The sequence below is a fragment of the Ranitomeya variabilis genome, chromosome 3, assembly GCF_051348905.1.
Source record: "Ranitomeya variabilis isolate aRanVar5 chromosome 3, aRanVar5.hap1, whole genome shotgun sequence".
In the NCBI taxonomy this organism is placed as follows: domain Eukaryota; kingdom Metazoa; phylum Chordata; class Amphibia; order Anura; family Dendrobatidae; genus Ranitomeya; species Ranitomeya variabilis.
This window is the reverse complement of record NC_135234.1, coordinates 481929400-481949066: the sequence shown is the minus strand read 5'-3', so window position 1 is coordinate 481949066 and position 19667 is coordinate 481929400. Positions and strand designations below refer to the sequence as shown.

The window sequence follows — 19667 nt, the reverse complement described above, 5'->3', positions numbered from 1 at the left end:
GATATGTAATTTATATCATATTTGTTTCTTACCAAAAGGAAAGATTTTGGTAGTCTAGTTTTCTTTTTTGCTCACCTCAAAAGTTGAAACATATAATCACGAATGAGTGAATGCTATGGTAACTACTTATTCATTGAATAAGAAATTGCGCCAATAGTGCACATCAGTTTTTTCCATGCTTAATTAATGCATGTAAAAAATTATATGTACATTTTTGGAGAGTTTTCCGCTCATACACTCGTGGTCAAAATTGTTGGTACCCCTCGGTTAATGCAAAACCCACAATGGTCACAGAAATAACTTGAATCTGGCAAAAGTAATAATAAATAAAAGATTTATGAAAATTAACAAATGAAAGTCAGACATTGCTTTTCAACCATTCTTCCACAGAATTTAAAAAAAAATAAAACTGATGAAATAGGCCTGAACTGAAATGATGGTACCCCTGAAAATAATGTGACAAAAGGGACAAGTTAAATCAAGGTGATTCCACTAACTAGCATCACAGGTGTCTAGAATCTTGGAATCAGTGAGTGGGCTTGTATATAGGGCTACAGATACTCACTGTGCTGTTTGGTGACATGGTGTGTACCACACTCAACATGGACCAGAGGAATTGAAGGAAAGAGTTGTCTCAGGAGATTAGAAAGAAAAATATAGACAAACATGCTTAACATAAAAGTTATAAGACCATCTCCAAGCAGCTTGATGTTCCTGTAACTACAGTTGCACATATTATTCAGAAATTTAAGATCAATGGGACTATAGCAAACCTCCCTGGACGTGGCCGCAGGAGGAAAATTGATGACAAATCAAAGAGACGGATAAAACGAATGGTAACAAAAGAGCCCAGAAAAACAGTGTCAGATCGTACCATCCGTCGTTGTATGAGCCAGAGTGAACTTCATGGAAGACGACCAAGGAGGACACCATTGTTGAAAATAAATCATAAAAAAGCCAGACTGGATTTTGCCAAACTACATGTTGACAAGCCACAAAGATTCTGGGAGAATGTCCTATGGACAGATGAGACAAAAATGGAACTTTCTGGCAAGGCATATCAGCTCTATGTTCACAGACGGAAAAATGAAGAATATCAAGAAAATAGAATGGCTAAGAGGAAAACATTGTCTATTCTGAAGTGGCCTCCTATGAGCCCTGACCTAAATCCTATTGCGAATCTTTGGAAAGAGCGGAAACATGCCATCTGGAAAAGGCAATCTTCAAACACGAGACAACTGGAGGGGTTTGCTCTTGAGGAGTGGGCCAAAATACCTGTTGAGAGGTTCAGAAGTCTCATTGACAGTTACAGGAAGTTAAGGGTACCATCATTCCTGTCCAGGCCTATTTCATGCGTTTTATTTTTTAATTCTGTTGAAGCATCGTTGAAAAGCAATGTCTGACTTTCACTTGTTAATTTTCATAGATTTTTTTTATTTATTATTACTTTTGTCAGATTCAGGTTATTTATTTGACCATTGTGGGGTTTTTTTGTCATTAAACAAGAGGTACCAACAATTTTGACCACGTGTGTATATCATGACAAAATGCAAGATTTCAGGTCTCTTTTTATGTGGTTTTAGGAGATCTCCTTTGTTGTGAATTCCGTTCTCGGGCTCCCCCCTGTGGTCATGAGTGGTACTGTGTGAGTTTGGTCTTGGGCTCCCTCTGGTGGCCTTTTGCGATATGGCTGGTCTTGGCTGGGCTCAGCTGTTTCATCTCCTGCTAGGCTGGGCCTATTTAACTCACCTGGACCTTTACTTGTCGCCTGCTGTCGGTGTATTCAGTCCTGATCCTGTGCTCTCCTGAATATTCCTTGTGACCAGTCTCCTGCTATGAGAAGCTAAGTTTGCTTGTTCAGTTTCTCATTATTTCCTTGAAAACGTTTCTCATTATATTATGAGTTCAGCCCAGCTTGCTTTTATGTGATTTTTTGCTTGCTGGTTAGTTCTGGGGTGCAGAGTGCGCACCTCACATCGTGAGTCGGTGTGGGGGTTCTAGTATTCTCTGCGTGGTTTACTTTTGATAGTTTTTGTACTGACCGCACAGACACCTATCTATTTTCTGCCTATCTAGTATTAGCGGGCCTCATTTGCTAAATCTTTCATCTCTACGTTTGTGTTTTCCCCTTGACTCACCGTTATTATTTGTGGGGGGCTATCTAACACTTTGGGGTATATTTCTCTGAGGCAAGTGAGGTCTTTGCTTTCTTTCTAGGGGTAGTCAGTTTCTCAGGCTGTGACGAGACGTCTAGGTTTTCAGGTAACGTTCCACAGCTGCCTTTAGTGTGTTTGGATAGGATCAGGATTGCGGTCAGTATAGCTTCCACATCCCCAGAACTTGTCCTATATACTCAGGGTATATTTGTCAGGTCAGTTTGAGATCCTTCCACCAGGATCATAACAGTACAGCAGGCCCGAAAGTGTTAATGCAGCTAAAGAGGGAGAAGAGAAATCTTAAGGTCATTTTTTTTTTCCTCTGCACTGTGTTTTGCCTCTCTCCTCCCCTTAATCTCTGGGTGGTTCTGTATGCAGCTACTAATATGGACATTCAGAGTCTGTCTTCTAGTGTGGATCATCTCACTGCAAGGGTACAGGGCATTCAGGATTATGTAGTCCGCAGTCCTATGTCAGAGCCTAAAATACCTATTCCTGAGCTGTTCTCCGGAGATAGATCTAGGTTTTTGAACTTTAAGAATAATTGTAAGTTATTTCTTTCTCTGAGACCTCGCTCATCTGGCGACTCTGTTCAGCAAGTCAAAATTGTTATTTCTTTGTTGCGGGGTGACCCTCAAGATTGGGCATTCTCTTTGGCGCCAGGAGATCCGGCACTGCTAAATGTTGATGCGTTTTTTCTGGCGCTTGGAGTGCTTTATGAGGAACCAAATCTGGTAGACCAAGCAGAGAAGGTTTTGCTGGCTCTCTCTCAGGGTCGGGATGAAGCAGAGGTTTATTGTCAAAAGTTTAGGAAGTGGTCAGTGCTCACTGGAATGAGTGCGCCCTGGCGGCGATTTTCAGAAAGGGTCTTTCTGAAGCCCTTAATGATGTTATGGTGGGGTTCCCCACGCCGGCGGGTCTGAATGAGTCAATGTCTTTGGCCATTCAGATTGATCGGCGTTTGCAGGAGCGCAAACCTGTGCACCCTCTGGCGGTATTTTCTGAGCAGAAACCTGAGCCTATGCAATGTGACAGGATTCTGACCAGAGTTGAACGGCAAAACCACAGACGTCAGAATGGGTTGTGCTTTTACTGTGGTGATTCTGCTCATGTTATCTCAGCATGCTCTAAGCGCACAAAAAGGGTTGCCAAGTTTGTCACCATTGGTAGTGTACAACCTAAATTCATTTTGTCTGTTACTTTGATTTGCTCTCTGTCATCCTACCCAGTTATGGCATTTGTGGATTCAGGTGCTGCCCTGAATTTGATGGATTTGTCATTTGCCAGGCGCTGTGGTTTTATCTTGGAGCCTTTACAATTCCCTATTCCGCTAAAGGGAATTGATGCTACACCATTGGCCAAGAATAAACCTCAGTACTGGACTCAATTGACCATGTGCATGGCTCCTGTACATCAGGAGGTAATTCGCTTTCTGGTGCTACATAATTTGCATGATGTTGTCGTGTTGGGTCTGCCATGGCTGCAGGCTCATAATCCAGTCCTGGATTGGAAAGCAATGTCTGTGTCAAGTTGGGGGTGCCAGGGGATTCATGGCGATGCTCCTTTGGTGTCAATTGCTTCTTCTACTCCTTCTGAAGTCCCTGAATTTTTGTCAGACTACCAGGATGTATTTGATGAGCCCAAATCCAGTGCCCTACCTCCTCATAGGGATTGTGATTGTGCCATAAATCTGATTCCTGGTAGTAAGTTCCCTAAGGGACGACTTTTTAATTTGTCTGTACCAGAACATACCGCTATGCGGAGTTATATAAAGGAGTCCTTGGAGAAGGGACATATTCGCCCGTCCTCGTCCCCTTTGGGTGCGGGGTTCTTTTTTGTGGCCAAGAAGGATGGTTCTCTGAGACCCTGTATAGATTATCGCCTTCTAAATAACATCACGGTCAAATTTCAGTATCTCTTGCCACTGTTTTCCGATCTGTTTGCCCGGATTAGGGGGGCCAGTTGGTTCACCAAGATAGATCTTCGTGGAGCGTATAATCTTGTGCGCATAAAGCAGGGCGATGAATGGAAAACAGCATTTGATACGCCCGAAGGCCATTTTGAGTACTTGGTGATGCCTTTTGGGCTTTCTGTGTTTCAGTCCTTCATGCACGATATCTTCCGAGAGTACCTGGATAGATTTATGATTGTGTACCTGGATGATATTTTGGTCTTTTCTGATGATTGGGAGTCTCATGTGAAGCAGGTCAGGATGGTATTTCAGGTCCTGCGTGCCAATGCCTTGTTTGTGAAGGGCTCTAAATGTCTCTTCGGAGTCCAGAAGGTTTCCTTTTTGGGCTTTATTTTTTCTCCTTCTACTATCGAGATGGATCCAGTCAAGGTCCAGTCTATTCATGACTGGACTCAACCTACATCTGTGAAGAGTCTTCAGAAGTTCTTGGGTTTTGCTAATTTTTACCGTCGCTTCATCACTAATTTTTCTAGTGTGGTGAAGCCTTTGACGGATTTGACCAAGAAGGGTTCTGATGTGACGAATTGGTCTCCTGCGGCCGTGGAGGCCTTTCAGCAGTTGAAACGTCGGTTTTCTTCGGCTCCTGTCTTGCGCCAGCCCGATGTCTCTCTTCCCTTTCAGGTCAAGGTTGATGCTTCAGAGATTGGAGCAGGGGCTGTTTTGTCGCAGAGAAGCTCTGATGGCCCTGTGATGAGACCATGTGCTTTCTTTTCAAGAAAGTTTTCGCCTGCCGAGCGGAATTATGATGTTGGTAATCGAGAGTTGTTGGCAATGAAGTGGGCATTTGAGGAGTGGCGACATTGGCTTGAGGGAGCCAAGCATCGTGTGGTGATCTTGACGGATCACAAGAATTTGACTTATCTCGAGTCTGCCAAACGGTTGAATCCGAGACAGGCTCGATGGTCGCTGTTTTTCTCTCGTTTCAATTTCGTGGTTTCATATCTTCCGGGTTCGAAAAACGTGAAGGCTGATGCCCTTTCTAGGAGTTTTGTACCTGACTCCCCAGAAGTTTCTGAACCGACTGGTGTTCTCAAAGAGGGGGTGATTTTGTCTGCTATCTCTCCTGATCTGCGACGGGTGTTGCAGGAGTTTCAGGCCAATAGACCTGACCGTTGTCCACCGGAGAGACTGTTTGTCCCAGACAGATGGACCAGTAGAGTTATTTCCGAGGTTCATTCTTCGGTGTTGGCGGGTCATCCTGGGATTTTTGGTACCAGGGATTTGGTGGCGAGATCCTTTTGGTGGCCTTCTTTGTCGCGGGATGTGCGTTCCTTTGTGCAGTCCTGTGGGATTTGTGCTCGGGCCAAACCTTCATGTTCTCGTGCCAGTGGATTGCTTTTGCCTTTGCCTGTCCCGAAGAGGCCTTGGACGCATATTTCCATGGATTTTATTTCGGATCTTCCTGTCTCTCAGAAGATGTCTGTCATCTGGGTGGTTTGTGATCGTTTTTCCAAAATGGTCCATTTGGTACCCTTGCCTAAGTTGCCTTCCTCCTCTGATTTGGTGCCATTGTTTTTTCAGAATGTGGTTCGTTTACATGGTATTCCGGAGAACATTGTGTCCGACAGAGGATCCCAGTTTGTGTCCAGATTTTTGCGATCCTTTTGTGCTAAGATGGGCATTGAATTGTCTTTTTCGTCAGCCTTCCATCCTCAGACGAATGGTCAAACCGAACGAACTAATCAGACCTTGGAAACTTATTTGAGATGTTTTGTTTCTGCTAACCAGGATGATTGGGTGACCTTTTTGCCATTGGCTGAGTTCGCCCTCAATAATCGGGCTAGTTCTGCTACTTTGGTTTCACCTTTCTTTTGCAATTCTGGTTTTCATCCTCGTTTCTCCTCGGGTCAGGTTGAGTCATCTGACTGTCCTGGGGTGGATTCTGTGGTGGATAGGTTGCAGCAGATTTGGAACCATGTGGTGGACAATTTGACCTTGTCCCAAGAGAAGGCTCAGCGCTTTGCTAACCGCCGTCGCTGTGTGGGTCCCCGACTTCGTGTGGGGGATTTGGTATGGTTGTCTTCCCGTTATGTCCCGATGAAGGTTTCCTCTCCTAAGTTCAAGCCTCGTTTCATCGGTCCTTATAAGATTTTGGAAATCCTCAACCCTGTGTCTTTTCGTTTGGACCTCCCAACATCGTTTGCCATTCATAATGTGTTCCATAGGTCATTGTTGCGGAGATATGTGGTGCCTGTGGTCCCTTCTGTTGATCCTCCTGCTCCGGTCTTGGTCGAGGGGGAGTTGGAATATGTGGTGGAGAAGATCTTGGATTCTCATATTTCGAGACGGAGGCTTCAGTACTTAGTGAAATGGAAGGGTTATGGTCAGGAGGATAATTCCTGGGTTGTCGCCTCCGATGTCCATGCGGCCGATTTGGTTCGTGCCTTTCATTTGGCTCGTCCTGATCGGCCTGGGAGCTCTGTTGAGGGTTCGGTGACCCCTCCTCAAGGGGGGGGTACTGTTGTGAATTCCGTTCTCGGGCTCCCCCCTGTGGTCATGAGTGGTACTGTGTGAGTTTGGTCTTGGGCTCCCTCTGGTGGCCTTTTGCGATATGGCTGGTCTTGGCTGGGCTCAGCTGTTTCATCTCCTGCTAGGCTGGGCCTATTTAACTCACCTGGACCTTTACTTGTCGCCTGCTGTCGGTGTATTCAGTCCTGATCCTGTGCTCTCCTGAATATTCCTTGTGACCTGTCTCCTGCTATGAGAAGCTAAGTTTGCTTGTTCAGTTTCTCATTATTTCCTTGAAAACATTTCTCATTATATTATGAGTTCAGCCCAGCTTGCTTTTATGTGATTTTTTGCTTGATGGTTAGTTCTGGGGTGCAGAGTGCACCCCTCACATCGTGAGTCGGTGTGGGGGTTCTTGTATTCTCTGCGTGGTTTACTTTTGATAGTTTTTGTACTGACCGCACAGACACCTATCTATTTTCTGCCTATCTAGTATTAGCGGGCCTCATTTGCTAAATCTGTTTCATCTCTACGTTTGTGTTTTCCCCTTGACTCACCGTTATTATTTGTGGGGGGCTATCTAAAACTTTGGGGTATATTTCTCTGAGGCAAGTGAGGTCTTTGCTTTCTTTCTAGGGGTAGTCAGTTTCTCAGGCTGTGACGAGACGTCTAGGTTTTCAGGTAACGTTCCACAGCTGCCTTTAGTGTGTTTGGATAGGATCAGGATTGCGGTCAGTATAGCTTCCACATCCCCAGAACTTGTCCTATATACTCAGGGTATATTTGTCAGGTCAGTTTGAGATCCTTCCACCAGGATCATAACACTCCCTGCAGTGAAAATGTGCCAAAATCACACCCCATTTTAAAATTAAAAACTCATGAAAAACCACATGGTCAAAAGTCCAAACAAAAAACACATCAAGACAGCATAAACAAATTGTGTCTTTTGTTGTGAATTCTGCTCTTGGGCTCCCTCCGGTGGTTGTTAGTGGTAGTGCAGTGGTCTCTGGATTATAGGCCAGGGCAGGTGTTTCTGCTTATTGCAGCTCTATTAGGTATTTAGGTTTGTAGGATCCATCAATCCCTGCCAGTTGTCCATTGTATCTTGGAGGGATTGCATCTCTGTCTGGCTCCACTGCCCTGCTGTCATTTCAGCTAAGATAAGTGCCTTGTTTTGGTTCTCTGTAGCACGCATGCAGTGTGCTTTTATGTGCAGTGCAATCTATTGTGTTTTTGTCCAGCTTGACTTGTTTGGATTTTTCTGTCATGCTGGTTTCTCTGGAGATGCAGATATACATCCTATGTCTTTAGTTAGATGTAGTATATAGTATTTTCTGCTGTGGAATTTTCTAGTGTTTTAATACTGACCGCTTAGAACTCTGTCCTATCCTTTCTATCTAGCTAGAAGGGCCTCTTTTGCTAAACTCTGTTTTTTCTGCCTGTGTACGTATTTCCTCTTAAACTCACAGTCAATATTTGTGGGGGGCTGCCTATCCTTTGGGGCTCTGCTCTGAGGCAAGATAGGATTTCCCATTTCCATCTTTATGGGTATTTAGTCCTCCGGCTGTGTTGAGGTGTCTAGGCCTGGTTAGGTACATCCCACGGCTACTTCTAGTTGCGGTGTCAGTATTAGGATTGCGGTCAGTACAGGTACCACCTACTCCAGAGATAGTCTCATGCGGCTCCAGGGTCACCGGATCATAACAGTCTTTACAAAAGCCCTTGAAAATCCTCATGTTTTTCAGAAACGGCATGATCAAACATTTTTTTTTCTGACTGAATACATATCATAAAACACCATATGCACACACCCTTAAAGAGAATCACCTTTAAAGTGATATTTACCTGCAGATATGGAGTTAGTCTGCAGGTAAATTACATCACAATGCCACCCATCCACCATACTGAAAGTGCGGCTATTAGAAAATGAACTTACTTGTTCCTGATAGCCACCAACTTTCAGTTATTGGGGCATCTGTGCAGAGCAAGCTGTCAATCAAAGTGCTGGGATATGCCTATAGCCAACACTCACAGTAATATAAGTGGTGACCATATTCTCTCCATACACACCCCCATGACTGGCAGCTGCAGGCAAGAAATAAGTTAATTTTCTTATTATAGCTGCATTTTCTGCAATGTAGGCAAGAATTATTGTCATGCTATTTACCTGCATATAACCCTATAGCTGTAAGTAAGTAGCATTTTCTAAGTAATTGTCTATAAGACAACATCTTTAGTCATATTCCCTATAAAGGCATATCACACTCTGGAAGGGGGTGTAGGGTTAAAGTGCTGTCAGGTCTAAGTGGTTCTAGCTCTGATGCACTGGAACTATCTGTGTAATATGTTCACCACCTGGTAGGAAAATGTCTTGCTGCCGCGGCTTCCCTTTTTGTTAAATCACATGACTAGCAAGATGGAAGCAAAGCCTAATGTTTTTTTTTCATTCTGTGAATGTATTGTCAGCTAAAAAGATTACATAATTGTTCATACTGAACTGTTAGGCTGCATTAATACATTGTTGCTATGTTGTTGCAATTATGCAATATTTTTTGCCATCATTTTGCAACCTGCAACATATGAACACAGTCTTACAGCAATAATAATTAAAGTAAAACCTGTTACTTAATCCATGCTGCCCAAACCAAAGGCACCATAAATTAGAGCCTGGCTATGCGATTGCAGCTAGGTATGTTTTTCTCCCTGAAATGCTCAAGTTGACCTAGAGAAGCTGGGAGAAGTTGGCTGGGGAAAGTGCTGGACTAGTCATGTCTGCCTATGGTCCCTGTTATGGCTGGACCTAGTGGTCAGGAGCACCGGGAATGACCTGATAGTCAAAACTGCAAAATAGAGCGAGCTCTGGGAAGTGGGAGCTATGCTGACCGCAGCCCTAATCTATTATCACACACACTAGAATTAGCCGTGGATCGTACCTGACTCTGCCTAGACGACTCTTCACAGCCTGAGAGGTAACTACCCCTAAAGAGAAATATAGCCTCACCTTGCCTCAGAGAAATTCCCCAAAAGAAAAGAGCAGCCCCCCACATATATTGACAGTGAGTTAAGAGGAAGGCACAAACATAGGAATGAGACAGGTTTCAGCAAAGGAGGCCCGACTTACTAAATAGACAGAAGATAGATAAAGGGATCTTTGCGGTCAGCACAAAAAACTACAAAAAGCCACGCAGAGTGAGCAAGAAACCCCCCGCGCCGACTCACGGCGCGGTAGGTGCCACTCTGCAACCCAGAGCTTCCAGCTAGCGAGACAATATCATGATAGCCAGCTGGACAAAACTTAGCAGGTACTCAGAAATATATTCAGCACACAAATGAACAACAAATGAGCTTAACAGGGACTTAGCTTCTGCTGAAGTAGACAGGTCATCAGGAGATCCAAGTGAGATCTAAACCAGTACAGATACATTGACAACTGGCATCAGGTAACAATCTGAGCAGAGTTAAATAGAGGAACCAGCCCAGTCTTAAACGATGCAGCTGAGGAAGCCACCTCCAGACCAGCAGCTCCACTTTCAGCCACCAGAGGGAACCCACGGACAAAACTCACAGAAATACCATTCCTGACCACAGGAGGGAGTTCGAGAACAGAGTTCACAACAGTACCCCCCCCTTGAGGAGGGGTCACCGAACCCTCACCAGAACCCCCCGGCCGATTAGGACGAGCCAAATGAAAGGCACGAACCAAATCGGCAGCATGGACATCGGAGGCAAGAACCCAGGAATTATATTCCTGACCATACCCCTTCCATTTGACCAGATACTGAAGTTTCCGTCTCGAGATACGAGAATCTAAAATCTTCTCCACCACATACTCCAATTCTCCCTCGACCAACACCGGAGCAGGAGGGTCAACGGAAGGAACCATAGGCGCCACATATCTCTGCAACAACGAGCTATGGAACACATTATGGATGGCAAAAGAAGCTGGAAGGTCCAAACGAAATGACACAGGATTGAGGATTTCAGAAATCTTATAAGGCCCAATAAAACGAGGCTTAAACTTAGGAGAAGAAACCTTCATAGGAACATAACGAGATGACAGCCAAACCAGATCCCCAACACGAAGTCGAGGACCAACACGGCGACGGCGGTTAGCGAAACGTTGAGCCTTCTCCTGTGACAATGTCAAATTGTCTACTACATGAGTCCAAATTTGCTGCAACCTGTCCACCACAGAATCCACACCAGGACAGTCCGAAGGCTCAACCTGCCCTGAAGAGAAACGAGGATGGAAACCAGAATTACAATAAAAAGGTGAAACCAAAGTAGCCGAACTGGCCCGATTATTAAGGGCGAACTCAGCCAATGGCAAGAAGGTCACCCAATCATCCTGATCAGCAGAAACAAAGCATCTCAGATATGTCTCCAAAGTCTGATTGGTTCGCTCAGTTTGGCCATTTGTCTGAGGATGGAAAGCAGAAGAAAAAGACAAATCAATGCCCATCTTAGCACAAAAGGACCGCCAAAACCTCGAAACAAACTGGGAACCTCTGTCCGACACAATGTTCTCCGGAATGCCATGCAAACGAACCACATGCTGGAAAAACAACGGAACCAAATCAGAGGATGAAGGCAAATTAGGCAAGGGTACCAAATGGACCATCTTAGAGAAGCGATCACAAACCACCCAGATGACCGACATCCTTTGACAGGGAGATCTGAAATAAAATCCATGGAAACATGCGTCCAGGGCCTCTTCGGGACCGGCAAGGGCAAAAGTAACCCACTGGCACGAGAACAGCAGGGCTTCGCCCGAGCACAAGTCCCACAGGACTGCACAAAAGCACGCACATCCCGGGACAAGGAAGGCCACCAAAAGGACCTAGCCACCAAATCTCTGGTACCAAAAATTCCAGGATGACCAGCCAACGACGAACAATGAACCTCCGAGATAACCCTACTAGTCCATCTATCAGGGACAAACAGTCTCTCTGCAGGACAGCGGTCAGGTCTATCCGCCTGAAACTCCTGCAGAACCTGCCGCAAATCAGGGGAGATGGCAGACAAAATCACCCCCTCTTTGAGAATACCAGCCGGCTCAGAAACTCCCGGAGAATCAGGCACAAAACTCCTTGAAAGGGCATCAGCCTTCACATTCTTAGAACCCGGAAGGTATGAAACCACAAAATCGAAACGGGAGAAAAACAGTGACCATCGAGCCTGTCTAGGGTTCAACCGCTTGGCAGACTCAAGATAAGTCAAATTCTTGTGATCCGTCAAGACCACCACGCGATGCTTGGCGCCCTCAAGCCAATGTCGCCACTGCTCGAATGCCCACTTCATGGCCAACAACTCCCGATTGCCAACATCATAATTACGCTCAGCAGGTGAAAACTTTCTAGAAAAGAAAGCACATGGCTTCATCACAGAGCCATCAGAACTTCTCTGAGACAAAACAGCCCCTGCTCCAATCTCAGAAGCATCAACCTCGACCTGAAAAGGGAGCGAAACATCTGGCTGACACAACACAGGAGCCGAAGAAAAACAACGTTTCAGCTCCTGAAACGCCTCAACGGCCGCAGAGGACCAATTCACCACATCCGCACCTTTCTTGGTCAAATCAGTCAGTGGTTTGACAACACTAGAAAAATTAGCGATAAAGCGACGGTAAAAATTCGCAAAGCCCAGGAATTTCTGAAGGCTCTTTACAGATGTAGGCTGAGTCCAATCATAAATGGCCTGGACTTTAACTGGATCCATCTCGATAGTAGAAGGGGAAAAAATGAAGCCCAAAATGGAAACCTTCTGAACTCCGAAGAGACACTTAGACCCCTTCACAAACAAGGAATTAGCACGAAGGACTTGGAACACCATTCTGACCTGCTTCACATGAGACTCCTAATCATCCGAAAAGACCAAAATATCATCCAAATATACTATCATGAATCTATCCAGATACTTTCGGAAGATGTCATGCATAAAGGACTGGAATACCGATGGCGCATTAGAAAGCCCGAATGGCATCACCAGATACTCAAAATGGCCCTCGGGCGTATTAAATACGGTCTTCCATTCATCGCCCCGCTTAATACGCACAAGATTATACGCTCCACGAAGATCTATCTTGGTAAACCAACTAGCCCCCTTAATCCGAGCAAACAAATCAGACAATAGAGACAAAGGGTACTGAAATTTGACCGTGATTTTATTAAGAAGGCGGTAATCGATACAAGGTCTTAGAGAACCATCCTTCTTGGCTACAAAAAAGAACCCTGCTCCCAACGGTGACGACGGGCGAATATGCCCTTTCTCCAAGGACTCCTTTATATAGCTCCGCATAGCGGCGTGTTCTGGCACAGATAAATTGAAAAGTCGGCCTTTAGGAAACTTACTACCAGGAATCAAATTAATAGCACAATCACAATCCCTATGAGGAGGCAGAGCACTGGGCTTGGGCTCATCAAATACATCCTGGTAATCCGACAAAAACTCAGATACTTCAGAAGGAGTGGAAGAAGAAATTGACAACGCTGGAACATCACCATGGGCCCCTTGACAACCCCAACTGGACACAGACATAGATTTCCAGTCCAATACTGGATTATGGACCTGTAGCCATGGCAAACCCAACACGACCACATCATGCAAATTATGCAACACCAAAAAGCAAATATCTTCCCGATGTGCAGGAGCCATGCACATGGTCAACTGGGTCCAGTACTGAGGCTTATTCTTGGCCAAAGGCGTAGCATCAATTCCCCTTAATGGAATAGGATGCTGCAAGGGCTCCAAGAAAAACCCACAGCGCCTGGCATACTCTAAGTCCATCAAATTCAGGGCTGCGCCTGAATCCACAAACGCCATAACAGAGTAGGATGACAAAGAGCAAATCAAAGTAACGGACAAAAGAAATTTAGGCTGTATAGTACCAATGGTGACAGACCTAGCGGACCGCTTAGTGCGCTTAGGACAATCAGAGATAGCATGAGTGGAGTCACCACAGTAAAAACACAGCCCATTCTGACATCTGTGCTCTTGCCGTTCAGTTCTGGTTAAAGTCCTATCACATTGCATAGGCTCAGGACTCAGCTCAGAGGACACCGCCATATGGTGCACAACTTTCCACTCCCGCAAACGCCGATCGATCTGAATAGCCAAGGACATTGATTCATTCAGACCAGCAGGCGTGGGGAACCCCACCATAACATCCTTAAGGCCCTCAGAAAGACCCTTTCTGAAAATCGCTGCCAGAGCACACTCATTCCATTGAGTAAGCACAGACCACTTTCTAAACTTCTGACAATACATTTCAGCATCATCCTAACCCTGACATAGAGCCAGCAAGATTTTCTCTGCCTGATCCACAGAATTTGGTTCGTCATAGAGCAATCCAAGCGCCAGAAAAAACGCATCTACATTAAGCAATGCAGGATCTCCTGGCACAAGGGAGAATGACCAGTCTTGAGGGTCACCACGCAACAAGGAAATAATGATTTTTACTTGCTGACTAGGGTCACCAGAGGAGCGAGGTTTCAGGGCAAGAAACAGTTTACAATTATTCTTGAAATTCAGAAACTTTGATCTATCCCCAGAAAACAAATCAGGAATTGGGATTCTAGGCTCTAACATAGGATTCTGAACTATATAATCCTGAATGCCATGTACCCTTGCAGTGAGATTATCCACACAAGAGGACAGACCTTGAATGTCCATATCTACACCTGAGTCCTGAACCACCCAGAGGTTTAGGGGAAAAAAAAGACTAAACAGACTGCAGAGAAAAAAAATGGTCTCAGAACTTCTCTTATCCCTCTATTGAGATGCATTAACACTTTCTGGCCAGTTGTGCTGTTATGGCTGGACCTAGTGGTCAGGAGCACCGGGAATGACCTGATAGTCAAAACTGCAAAATAGAGCGAGCTCTGGGAAGTGGGAGCTCTGCTCACCGCAGCCCTAATCTATTATCACACACACTAGAATTAGCCGTGGATCGTACCGACTCTGCCTAGACGACTCTTCACAGCCTGAGAGGTAACTACCCCTAAAGAGAAATATAGCCTCACCTTGCCTCAGAGAAATTCCCCAAAGGAAAAGAGTAGCCCCCCACATATATTGACTGTGAGTTAAGAGGAAGGCACAAACATAGGAATGAGACAGGTTTCAGCAAAGGAGGCCCGACTTACTAAATAGACAGAAGATAGATAAAGGGATCTTTGCGGTCAGCACAAAAAACTACAAAAAGCCACGCAGAGTGAGCAAGAAACCCCCCGCGCCGACTCACGGCGCGGTAGGTGCCACTCTGCAACCCAGAGCTTCCAGCTAGCGAGACAATATCATGATAGCCAGCTGGACAAAACTTAGCAGGTACTCAGAAATATATTCAGCACACAAATGAACAACAAATGAGCTTAACAGGGACTTAGCTTCTGCTGAAGTAGACAGGTCATCAGGAGATCCAAGTGAGATCTGAACCAGTACAGATACATTGACAACTGGCATCAGGTAACGATCTGAGCAGAGTTAAATAGAGGAACCAGCCCAGTCTTAAACGATGCAGCTGAGGAAGACACCTCCAGACCAGCAGCTCCACTTTCAGCCACCAGAGGGAACCCACGGACAAAACTCACAGAAATACCATTCCTGACCACAGGAGGGAGTTCGAGAACAGAGTTCACAACAGGTCCCCGACCAGCTATTCAAACTACAGTGGAATGTAAAATTTTGGGCACCCCTGTTATTAGAATAAATTTCTGTTATTGTGAACAGTTAAAGGGAATCTGTCACCCCCAAAATCGAGGGTGAGGTAAGCCCACTGGCATCAGGGGCTTATCTACAGCATTCTGGAATGCTGTAGATAAGCTCCCGATGTATCCTGAAAGATGAGAAAAAGAGGTTAGATTATACTCACCCAGGGGCAGTCCCGCTGCTGGTCCGGTCCGGGGCCTCCCATCTTCTTATGATGACGTCCTCTTCTGGTCTTGATGCTGCGGCTCCGGCGCAGGTGTACTTTGTCTGCCCTGTTGAGGGTAGAGCAAAGTACTGCAGTGCGCAGGTGCCGGGAAAGGTCAGAGAGTCCCAGTGCCTGCGCACTGCAGTACTTTGCTCTGCCCTCAACAGAGAAGACAATGTATGCCTGCGCCAGAGCCGCAGCCGCAGCATGAGGACCAGAAGGGGACGTCATCTGATGAAGATAGGAGGCGCCGGACCGCAGCGGGAACGCCCCTGGGTGAGTATAATCTAACCTCTTTTTCTCATCTTTTAGGATACATCGGGGGCTTATCTACAGCATTACAGAATGCTGTAGATAAGCCCCTGATGCCGGTGGGCTTACCTCACCCTTGATTTTGGGGGTGACAGATTCCTTTTAAGCAATTTGAAGATGAAATTATCTCAAAAAGGCCTAAAATTAAAGAGGACACTTCTTCTGACTTATTTTTTTTATCATCCAGGTATCACCTGTGTTTGTTACCATAGAAAAGACCAAACTATGTACAACGCATGTCTCCGTCGCCAGTGAAATACCCAACTCCCTCTAAAGTGAGGGCTTATACCTTATGCCTACCTATTGCCTACTTATTTTAAGAAAGCTCTTTGGTATTATAATCTGAAAAATATTCTTATATGTTTATATAGAATTAATCGCATGTAGAATATATTTAAAATGCAGTAGCTCACCTGGTGTTACTGAACGAACGACAACTGGTTTTTCACTCCCTGCAACAAATCCAAAACCAAGAACTGGATCTCTCCTCATTTCCACATTTCTAGGTGTAGGAGGGTTGATTTGGCAACCTTCAATTCGGGGGTCTTCATATGTCGGTGTTTGTGTCAAGTGACTGTGGAGAAAATATAACATTCTGTTCAGCTCTTTTGTTTGTAGACTTATGGTACACAGATCACTCAGAGCTCTAAGGAACATTGTAAAGTACAGCTTTATTCTCATTATTCCCATTAGTAGCTCGCTCGTTAGTTGTGTTCTGCAATTACACATTTAGCACCAAGGACATAACAAAAAGTGTTAATTATCTGAATAAATCTAGCCCAGAGAAACTGTGTGTTATACTTAAGTTAAGAGATTCTGATGGTGTGGAAAATGTTATAGAATTAGCAATTAAGATTAGAAACTTCTATTATGTCTTTAAAATATGCAAAATGCAGGAATACAAATTCTCTACAGCTTATATACAGTAACTGGGTGTAATGCAATATGACAAAATGAGCAAACAACAGTCGTATCTATATTCATTTGTCTTCTATACGATGTTTAATGCCGCTATACAGATTGATGACATGGAAATAGAACTCACCTTATTTTTTATCATGAGGCTGTTTCTCATTAGAAAGAGCTGGAACTTGTTTTTCAACTGCTTCGTGACCGCCAACGGTAGATAAACGTTGGCGCTAGCAGGGCTTTGTGCAGCATCGACATTTGTCTATGGTCACCGGTTTTGTGCTGATCGTGACCCCCACGTACCTTATAACACGGGGATTCCAGCACACAATGCTGTCTATGACCCCTGAACTCATCGAGACATGATTAGTTCAGGTTCTGATGACATCAGCCTCACACCAGCCAATGAGACAAATCACTGGGAAAGTTTTTTGTAGCAACAAACTTTCCCAGGTGATCTGCCTCATAAAAATTCTGTTTCTCCTCTGATCTCCTGTCAGAGAGAGATTAGAGGAGAAACATTGTGACTAATGCTGCTGGCAACAGCTGTGCCAGTCAGCGATCTTGTTATAAAGTAAAAATAACAGATAAGGCAGGTTGGGGTTAGTTCTAAAGTTAGGGTTAGGCCGGGGTCAGACTAGCCTATGTGATATGCTAATGATCCTCGGCTACTGCTCTGCTGTGTGCGGGAGCCAAGTGTCATGCATCTGTGCTCTGAGCCTCTTGCACAGAGAGGATTGGAGCACAGCTGCAGAGGAGGCAGAGAAATGAATTTCTCCATCTCCTCCATTGCTGGGGTCAGCGTATATCGCACATCACTCGGATGATATCCGAGTGATGTGCATTGTCTCAGTGGATTTCACTTGCACGTTGAAAATGGCCGAGAAAAAAAACGCTGATGTGTGCTGCCCCATAGATGAATACTAGTCCGAGTGCTATGCGGTGTTTTATTGCATAGCACTCATCCGTATTCATCGCTAGTGTGACCCCGGCCTTAGTGTTAGGATAAAGTTAGGGTTAGGGTTTATTCTAAAGTTAGGATTAGGCTAAAGTTAGGGTTAAGCCAAAGTTAAAATAAGGCTTTTCTCAATTGTTTCACTAATTTCACGTCAGTCACGTCAGTCAGTCACATCAGTCAGTCAATCACGTCAGTCTGTCAGCCAGTCACGTCCATCACGTCAGTCACATCAGTCAGTTTGTTAATTATATAGTATATGTAATTGCACATAATTTGATAGGAAACTAGTTTGTAATAATATATAACAAATACTGTTGAGTTTTCTATTTACGAAAAAAAAAAAAAAAATAATAATTAGATGGCCCGTCAGTATTATAGTGCAGAGGATGCTTATACACTTTATGTTCTGACAGCGAAGAAAGTGCAGTGTCAGATGGCGATGTGGATTTCGAGGGCTTTAGTAGTGGCAACAGTGATAGCTCAGAAATGAGCAGTGATTGTGGTCCATCCTCACACACAAGGACCAGTACAGCAAGAAGGGCAAATAGCGCTTCTGGAGAACTGTCTCCAACTCAAGGAACAATGCCCAGTACTAACGCTGTCCCTAGTGCTCGTGAATTGGCTCACACCAATGTCCATGGGGCTCTGCCTCTTGATGTAGCATTTCCCAGATGGGAGGCTTCGGATTCAGCTTCTCCATTCATCCTTAATTTTAATGCAATTCCTGGTATAAATGTGCAGGTGGAAAATTTTGGACCAATTAATTTTTTTAATTTGTTTGTGACAGATAGCTTGCTAGAGCATATTGTCCTACAAACAAATTTATATGTGTCCCAATTCATTAGCCAGAATCCACGATCCTGGAGTGAAACATTTTTCAGGACTTACATTCGCTATGGGGCTTGTTAAAAAACGAATATTGGGTCCTATTGGTCCAACCGCCATGTTCAAGCCACGCCTATGTTTTCTGCCTTTCTTCCTGGGACCCATTATGAAATGCTCATGAGATTTTGGCATTTTAATGACAATAGTCAATGCCTGCCCAGAAAAGCCGCAGAACATGACAGACTATTCAAAATCAGACCCATCATCAAAGACTTGACAGAAAACTTGTTAAAGCTCTACACCCCAACAGAAAACATTTCCATTGATGAGTCCCTTGTAAAATTCAAAGGAAGACTGCACCTCAAGCAATTTATTCCTTCTATGAGGGCAAGGTTCGGAATAAAGCTGTATAAATGTGCGAGAGTTCAACCGGATACACATCAGCTTTCCCATTTATGAGGGGAAAATAGCCAAATAAACCCACCATGATGCCCTACTTATCTGGGGACATCTGGAAAAATCATTTGGGAGCTGATAACTCAATGTTTACAAAAAAGGCTACAATCTGTATGTTGACAACTACTACACCAGCATACCCCTATTTAAAAGTCTGGTTGAGCTTAACATAGGGGTTTGATTATCAGGAAAGGTCATTGAAAATCTTGTTTATGAAAATCCCTGTCCCTGCCCATCCTTCAGAATGTGAAGATGTCAGAAGACTCACTGAGCCACATTTAATTGCACTCATCCCAGTAACAGGAATAAAAAAGAACCCCCTGAGAAGATGCTGTGTATGTTCCAAGAGAGGAATGAGGCATGATACCCACTATTATTGCCCACAATGCTCATCATTGCCAGCCTTATGACTAATGACTGCTTTAAAATCTTCCACACAGAACCACGTTTTTAAACTGTATACATTTATGCCATTTTGACATTCAAGCATTTGGTTTATTTAGTGACAGACACATTTGAGTAGAGCTGACTTAACAATTTTCGGGGGTAGGTGGGGGATGTCTCCAGAGACACAATCTGGGCACAATATATTGGGCACTACAATGACATTTTTGCAATTTTTGCTCTAAAACGTCCACTAAGTGTATCTGAAAATCATCCATGTAGTGAAAATGGTCACTATATCCATAGATGAATTCTAAATTCCCAGAGGGGTGTCATTTT

General features: G+C 44.5%; 1 protein-coding gene across 4 annotated transcripts in view; it reads right to left on the bottom strand.

Moving 5' to 3' along the window:
• Positions 1–19667, bottom strand: part of FRMPD4 (FERM and PDZ domain containing 4) — a 739093-nt gene that overhangs the window by 257333 nt on the left and 462093 nt on the right. For all 4 annotated transcript variants that reach the window (XM_077296709.1, XM_077296712.1, XM_077296710.1 and 1 more), the window contains one exon: positions 16210–16370. In XM_077296709.1, the coding sequence (XP_077152824.1) occupies positions 16210–16370 (161 nt within the window). The remainder of the gene's footprint in view (positions 1–16209; positions 16371–19667) is intronic.